The sequence below is a fragment of the Equus caballus genome, chromosome 31, assembly GCF_041296265.1.
Source record: "Equus caballus isolate H_3958 breed thoroughbred chromosome 31, TB-T2T, whole genome shotgun sequence".
Lineage (NCBI taxonomy): Eukaryota > Metazoa > Chordata > Mammalia > Perissodactyla > Equidae > Equus > Equus caballus.
The window spans coordinates 14,370,311-14,378,715 of record NC_091714.1 but is presented as its reverse complement, the minus strand read 5'-3'; the positions used below and the strand labels follow the sequence as shown (position 1 = coordinate 14,378,715).

Sequence of the window (8,405 nt, the reverse complement as noted above, 5' to 3'; positions counted from 1 at the left end):
GTTTGCATTGTTTCTATTCATTCCTTAGTTCTACATACAAATACAAAGTGAAGTGGAAGAATGAGATGACTCCAAATAATATAAAGCAACAATAGGTTTTGCTCCTTAAAAGCTCCAATTGGTTACCTCAATTCTTCATTTCAGTTTGAATGTGCATTCAAGCCACACTACATTATAAAATTGTTCTGCTTTCAGATGGTGGTAAAAATGGTAAAACCCATTTTACTTTAATTCTGATCCGAGTCTAGAACAGGACTGATCAGGTTATTTAAATCTGTTAGGAACAGTTACTTCCCAAGTCTAAAGCGAACTTTGAATTTTTTTTAACCATAGAAATGGTGGAGTCATTTGAACTCAACATGATAAATCTCTCAGCTGAATTCTCAAAACAAGTCATTTCAAGAATATACTTTATTATTTATAAAAGATGCAAAAATGTTATAAGCAGTAACCTTATAGAACAATGTAAAGAATTTAGCTGGAAATTATTTTTCCTCAGATGTATAAGCAATTTAAATAAATGTACCTTTTACTCCTATAGTGTTACACCAATGAAGAAACAGTAACTTGTCTAAGGATACATTGGTGAATTCTTTATTAATTCAAAACATTTTTAGAAAGTCAGTGTAATGTATGTGCATTTTACAATGATATCCATAGGTTTCCACAATATAGTCAAATGAAAACAGCTTTAGTTTGATTTACTTTGAAAACTCAAAGGACTTCTGACTTTTCTTACATAATTGTCATGCTCAAATTCTAGCATTTTCAAGAAGTCTATTGTACATAGGTAAAATGATAAATAGATTCAAGGAAGGGGGAATAAAAACCCAAAACAACTTAAATTGGAGGAAAAATAATCTGTATTATCCAATTTATAAATACCTACAGTTATTCTGGCATTTCAAAATAACCAAGCAGGTGTCTTCTAAATAGTGTTCATGCATTCAAAACTTCTTTATGGTCCACTAATAAATATTGGTGGAGTCCAAAATATGGATATAGATTGTTAAGTACAATGAACATGGTAGTAAAAATTACACACATTCACTATAATAAATTTTACAGAATGAAACACATTGAAATTATTTTTAATATTTAGCAAACATATTAAAATCATATACAAGAAACATTGTATTTATGACAAATAGGTTAAAGGAAGGGGGAAAAAATCAAGTCTTCTACCTTATTTCAATACTCAGTGTTCATTGTTCAGTGGAGAGCAATATGAAAAAGCACTCAGCAAAATGATTATCAGTTTAAATTACCTCTTATGACGGTTGGTCAGCTAAAATCTTTACTACCCAAGAGATGTAGATTAAGGTAATTATACAGGTAGTTCAAAGGAAAAAATTCACCTTCACCTCCATTAAGTGAATATTCAAGCTAACACTGTTTTGAGTTTTATTTTTCCATTTCACTTTCTAGTTCATTGTATTTTCTTCATAGTATTTGTTAGCAGTCATTTAATGGAACGTGACAGCCGTACTGAGGAATCTGTTCAGAATATTTTTAGCTCAGTGTAAATGTCCAGTAAATTTACCTCCAAGGTAACCTTTTAAAAAATGAATTACTTTACAGTAGAGAAACCAAACAAACTACCTCAGCCTGGTAATCAAGGTCAACCTCAATAGTGATAGGTCATGGGGATGGTATGTACCTTAGCTATCATGTGATATGAACGGCACTTTACTTCTGTGGTCTTCCTTCCAAAAACTGATAACACCTGTCTAATCATGGGAAAAACATTAGAAAAATTCAAATTGAGAGACATTTTAAAAAATACCGGACCAGTACTGCTCAGTACTGTCAAGGTCATCAAAAGTAAGAAAAGTTTGAGAAACTGTCACAGCTAAGAGGAGCCTAAGGAGAGAGGACGACTAAATGTGATGCGATATCTTGAATGGGATCCTGGAACAGAACAAGGACAGGTAACAGCTGAGGGGATCTGAATAAGGTGCAGACTCAATAACGCATCAGTACTCTCCATTAACTGTGACAAACGCCTCGCGGGTGTGGGGCATAGGGAACCTCTCTGTACTATCTTTGCAATTTTTCTGTAAATCTAAAACTATTCTAAAATTAAAAGTTTAATGAAAAATTTTGTGAATACACAATCACCTTTAATTTTAATAGTAAAGTTATTTTAAAAATTATACCACCCTAACATTAAAAAGAGTGCTTTTTATTCCATGCCAATATCAATGTTTTCTAGTGGTCAATCTCTTATAACTTAGTTTTAGCTCTACCTCCCACATAGTCATGAGCCACATAATGACATTTCAGTCAACAATGGACCGCATATATGATGGTGGTTCCTAGGTGTGTAGTATGCTATACCATCTCGGTTTGTGTAAGTACACTCTGTGATGTTCATACATTGACAAAATTGCCTAATGATACATTTCTCAGAAGGTATCCCTGTCATTAAGCAATGCATGACTGTATTTATTTGGAAAATTGCTGATATTTATATTCTTCCTGTCTTTAGGAATGATGTTTTATTTCCTTCGGAAATAAAATTTTCAAATGATCTCTTATTTAAACTTTGATTTAAATCTACAATATTATACATACACACACATACACGATCTACATGTATCTATCTATGTGTGTGTGTATATGTCCTTGAAAGAAACATATTTCTTGATTGTAGATTCAGTGTGATGTTGGTGAACTGAAAACAATGATTTTTAATCATATTATTGAACAAAGCAATAACATATTATGTAGTCCTACATCCTAAAATGTTTGGTTGTATTTTTTTGGATGAATAATTAAATAAGATTTTTAAAGTATGGTTTAAAAAATAGGGGAAAAGTGCATTAAAATGGCATTTAATACATACATTCTTGAAAAATGGGAATTATTGAGCTGGAGAACTTTGATAAAATAATGTTATATGTAACACTTTTCTCTTTCCATGTTTATATTTAATTCCCATGGTCATCCTGTAAATTAAGTATTATATTCCTCATCTGAAGATGGGGAAACAGGCTCAGAGAGGATAAATGTTTTGTCCAAAGTCACACCAGACAGAAATGTAACTTGAAATCAAATTAGTAATAAAAGCATAGTATTGGGAAAAAATACTTATCAATCTCTGTGCTGTTGTGTGTTACAAGGATACTGTTAAGAGTGTTTCAGGGAAGATCTAAGAAAGTTTTTGGTATCAGTCTTATAAATATTTGCAGTTGTAGCACATGAGGAATAATTAAAATTTTTACAGATTGAACACTGGTTTCTCAGGAGAACAAACATTTTATATTGGTCAGAAATTTAAAAAGAACTGAAAAGAGCACACAAATATAAGTGTTAGCAAAATATACTTTGAAAATTAGGGTCATAAACTGTCAGTAGAAATACACATGCGAGAAAATTTTTTGAAATATCTTTACCATGTTTCAAAATAATATGTCAATGTATCTAGCACAAAGTTTTCAAAATTCATGTTTGATAGGGGTCTATCTATAGGCCTTTTGATCTAAGAAATTTTAGGTGGCTTTCAAAAGAGTTCTTATTTTCTTATTTTCTGATTGTATTTTAAATTTCTTCCTTGTATATTTCTTCCTCAAAGCATCTGACATATTGTATTTTTTGCAAATGTAATTTGTAACAATTACAATATGACATTCTTTCAATATAAGTTAAAAGTGTATAGAAAAAATAGATAAATTCAAAATTAAGAATCAGGTATTATTTTAAATCAGCTTAATGGGGTGAAAATGTATTTTTGCCCCTAACAAATAAACATTATTTACCTATTTCTATAGTCCTTTTGCAAACTGAACTATCAGGTAAATATATGATACACATTTCATTCTGTAAGAACCTAGGCAGCATTAAAGGAAACTAATAAACACCCCATGCACCATGACCAAATATCAGAACTGGTCATCCTATGTACATATTTTAAAATTTAAAAAAAAAGGGACCACATTATGGTCTTGATTTTTGCTGTTCATAATGTTGATATCAAAATTATGTTTTGCTATTGTTGTTCATATGCCACTGCACCTACTGTGCATAGAGCTGCCCGCAACACTGTCAGGACATTTACCCTTGGGTAACATAGTAACAATTATCCAGAGTAAAGAAGAAGTGTCATCCATCCATTATTAGTGTGATCTATGTACAAGATCGATTGCTGAAGAAATCTGGCTCTCCAATTTCTTTATATATATTTTTATATAATCTAGATCCTCTACTTTTCTTTTCATTATAGACATATCTGAAGTTAGGCACAACAGAAAGAGCATTTGCCTCTTTCTGTGTGCATTAGTTTCTAAGGATATACAAAGATATCTTGGCACTCTAAACCACAAAGTGTACCTTTTAAAGTGCTAATTTTTCCCCAGGGAGGAATTTACTCACTAGGAGAAATCAAATTCTACCAAAAAAAATATTGTGCTCTTGGAATCGTAGCATAGACACCAGTTGAGGGCTTTTTCGTTTGTTTATTATAGCTCTGTAATTAAAACAGAAGGACTTATACCATACTTTAAAAATTGCTAGAGTTGCAAATATACAGACATAACTCTTAGAAACTTTAAACATTTTGTTAAATGAGAGACCCTCCCCTCCCCCCAAAATTGGAATTTAGCACAGAAATGCTCACACAGTATTTTTACCAACATCTGATTGTAAATCTGCTCTAGAATCATTCTCAACACAACTTCCTAATCAGGTTTCAAAAGGATATACTAACTTCAAAATCTGTACTCTACAAATGCCCAGATTAGAGATTAGGACTCTTTATAAGGGCCCTTATCTTTTACATTTGGTAAATATTAAAGGTATTGTCAAACAGACAATTTATCTAATAGTCCAAAGTATCTTATAAAGATAACTTATGACTAGCAGGTCACCATCATGTATAGTAACAACAAGAATATAAAGTCTACATTTAAAAAGATCGATGCATGCAGTGTATCATAGTATATTACATATTTTCTAGTCAAGTGCACCAATTTATTGTGCCTCAAACACAGCAACAAGTATGATATTAGAACATATATGTCTATACATCATAGTAGCATAATAAACTCAATTCTAATCAAGAAAAATTAAATAATTCAGGAACAATAGAATTTCACAAAAGAAATGATTCTTTTATCTTTTTCTTCACTCTAGGAAAAAATACGACTTTTTTGTAAACATCTTCATAGCTATCTTTTTTCAACATATTACTGAAAACTATTGTTCAAATAGTAAATATCTAATTGACAACGATAAAGTAAGTCTTAACACACTAACACTTTCAGACAAAAACAGGCATTTGTTAAAAGAAATGATTATAAATATTCTCTATTTTGCATTTTAACTACATTTTCATAAATAATGTATTTAAAAGTGCTGAATACGGTAGGATAGTCAGCGACGCCAGTGTAAACAGAACATTTTGTTTTCTACTCTGCAAACTGTTTTTTAAAATCCCATTTTGTCAAACACTGAAACAGTTAAAATATTTGCATAGGGAATAGATAATAGCCCTTTTAATCATGTCTCCTGAATTCTATATAAATTAGAAAACCAAATTCACTTAAAAAAACAATTCTTGAAATGTTTTAAGTTTATGGAAAAAGAAACAATGCCAACTTTTCAAGTAAAATAAAATTTAAAAAGAAAACCCCCCAATTTTTTAAAATGTTTAATAAATTAAAAAAATGAGAGGTAGTTAAAAAATGACAAAGAAAACCTATAATTTTAATATCATCCTTAATATAAGGCCAGTATTCTCAGTGGATATAAATATTTTTAAAACTTTCATTTTAGATTACTCAATATTATATTTATTAAGTTTAAGATTAAAAAAATAGCCTCCAGGGGATATTAATATTCAAATGTAACACCTTGATATAAATATGACACTGACTTTTGTGTGTGTGTGTGTGTGTGTGCGTGTGCGCACAATAGGATACTGTTTTCTTGAATGTCAAAAATACATGCCGATGTCTGGCAAGCATTTTGTCTTAAAGATTTAGTGGTACTTATAAAAAATAATATGGCAGCTAGAAGATTTGAGCACTGTACTGCCTTTCAATTATGGATGAGAATTAATTGTTTGGTTTCAACATTTTTAAAATAAAATCATTCTTAAGATACTATGTGAAAACAGTTAAGGTCTGAAGTAGAGAATTATCTTCTTCATAACCCTTATAAAACTTTTCTTGGTTAAAAACTTAGCTTTTCATTGGATTTCACATACAAGGAAAATATGCCGCAGGACAGATGCTGTTCATCAAAATGTTTTATGATGCTACATGTAGGCATTCCTTTATTAAATCCTTTCTTTATATTCCAAAACTAAGTTATCAAACTTATTATTTTTTTCTCGCTAAAGTACATACTTTACACAACCATTTTAGAACTGGAGAGCCAGTCTTTAATAAATTAATTACAGTATTGGACATGTGATATATACATAGATTCATTTTCTTCTATTACAATTAAAAACAATATCACTCTTTGATTTGTCATTGAGATAGAATATCTTCAAATTGTTTTGTGCTTTTTTTTCTCTTTTCTTCTTCTTATTTTTTTACATAGCAAACTTTTCTGTAATGAAAATGCCACAGTTTTGGCAGTGAACAACCAGAGGAATCCCCATTAGGATTTTCCAACAAACAGAGATAAATAGCTCTTTTTTCAGGTACAGAAATATTGGCTTCGAAATTAGTGTACTAAACACAGTATATAGCATGTTGAATACCATTGTGACAATGTAAAAATTGGCTTTTTCTGTCTTAGATTATATTTAAAAATGCAAACCACAGCCAATTTTTTGGCAATTATTTCTATAAGACCATATTGCACAAAAGTCGTTAAATACAGATATAAGTTATGCCATTGGATTAAATATTACAACAATTATGTGGCGAATGAAGCACTTTTACTTTGCACATGCAGTCTCTGGAGAGACACTAGGAGACCATTCACAGGACTACAGATACAGTTCGCTTGCAAGTAGAATGAGTGTTGAATCAAACGATTTGGCAATTCATTGTTTTATGTGGTATTTTCTCCAAACTTAACCATGGATAACCTTGATAAAAATGGAGACAAAGACCATATGGTTGTATTTTCACAGTAGCCTGAGGAATGCTAAACTGTAGTTCTCCAGGAACTCAGTTTGCGGTGTTATTTAACTACTTTCATTTCCCATCCCAGCCCTCCAAAATGATTTTTCGTTTTAATGAAAATTAAGATTCAGAAGTAGAGCTGGCAGTACTTTCAACAAATGACTTATAAATTTGAGAGTTCAAAAACCTTGGGAAAGAATCTCTGTGCATTAAGGTATATATCTGAAGTTGGGCATCTTCATACATGTGAGGATTAGGATCCAACAGATTTCTATTGATCACCTCTCTAACTCGAGAATCGAGACTGACCTAAAAAGAAATAAGAGCATATACATTAAATAATATTTTTTCAAAAGATCTCAATTAAGTAACTATAGGTTTGTGACATTTCAGAGAAACCTCAAAAAGTAAATCCAACTACCTAAAGTCTTGAGGTTATCTTTTCAAAGACTACATAACCTTGCATATTTTTCTCCTTCAAAGTTGAATTAAACAAACAAACAAAAACAACTAGTCTTTTAAACCAGAAATTTAGTTCACAGATATGTGGGGTTACTTGGATTTATCTTTTCTATGCATTCACTCAGGAGTTTTTGACAATTTCCATTCATTGTTGAGACATCAGAGAATTCTCTAGCCAGAATACAAATTTACCTCCTCCTATTATGTGACTGCTGAGGTGATTCTCTTGATGGAACAAGGTAAAAATCTAGCACAGAGGAGTTGTCTGGCAAAAATTAACATGTGTATCAAATGTTGATTCCTGATAGTTTCATATCCCGACAAGTCCTACTGTAGGAAACCGGGATTGTGGAAGGGCCTCTAGAGCAGAAGCACAGTGGGCTTTCTTGATGTCTGACGTCTACCTGGCAAGACATAGGAAAATATATGGTCCTTCTATAGGAATACATCCCAGGATCTTGGTACTAAAGATTGAGCAGAACAACTGCTTGAAGTGGGGCTTTGAAAGGAGAAATGTAAGTAGGGATTCGGAATACCCATTAAAGTAATCAATACAGTGTTATCTGAGAAGTGTAAAGAAATTAAATTCTGCCAGTGATTCAGTTATTTTTTTCCTCACTAAATGTTAATCCTGTTGGAACTGGTAGGACATGTTGGAAGGGGAAGTGAATAAATAATATCAATAAATATCAATAAAGGCATGCTTGGGGGACGGAACTAAGCTCTGCCCTGAAATGACATGTTAGCAAAACCCTCTAAGAGGCAAAGCGTTACTGAATCCTGATTGGTTTCCTCAGTCCTCACTGTTGAACAAGGACTAGGGCATTGTGATCCATGATTTTCTGTTTCATGATGTACTCA

At 31.6% G+C, this 8,405-nt stretch overlaps 1 protein-coding gene across 5 annotated transcripts in view; it reads right to left on the bottom strand.

Moving 5' to 3' along the window:
* Window positions 1-4,437: 4,437 nt before the first annotated feature.
* RGS17 (regulator of G protein signaling 17) overlaps window positions 4,438-8,405 on the bottom strand; it is a 104,878-nt gene continuing 100,910 nt past the window's right edge. For 3 of the 5 annotated variants that reach the window (XM_023633088.2, XM_070256541.1, XM_070256544.1), the window contains one exon: window positions 6,248-7,391. In XM_023633088.2, coding sequence (XP_023488856.1) covers window positions 7,203-7,391 — 189 coding nt within the window. In that variant the 3' untranslated portion in view covers window positions 6,248-7,202. Of the gene's footprint in view, window positions 7,392-8,405 lie in introns of all 5 variants that reach the window. The other 2 variants (XM_023633085.2, XM_070256542.1) reach the window with 1 other exon arrangement.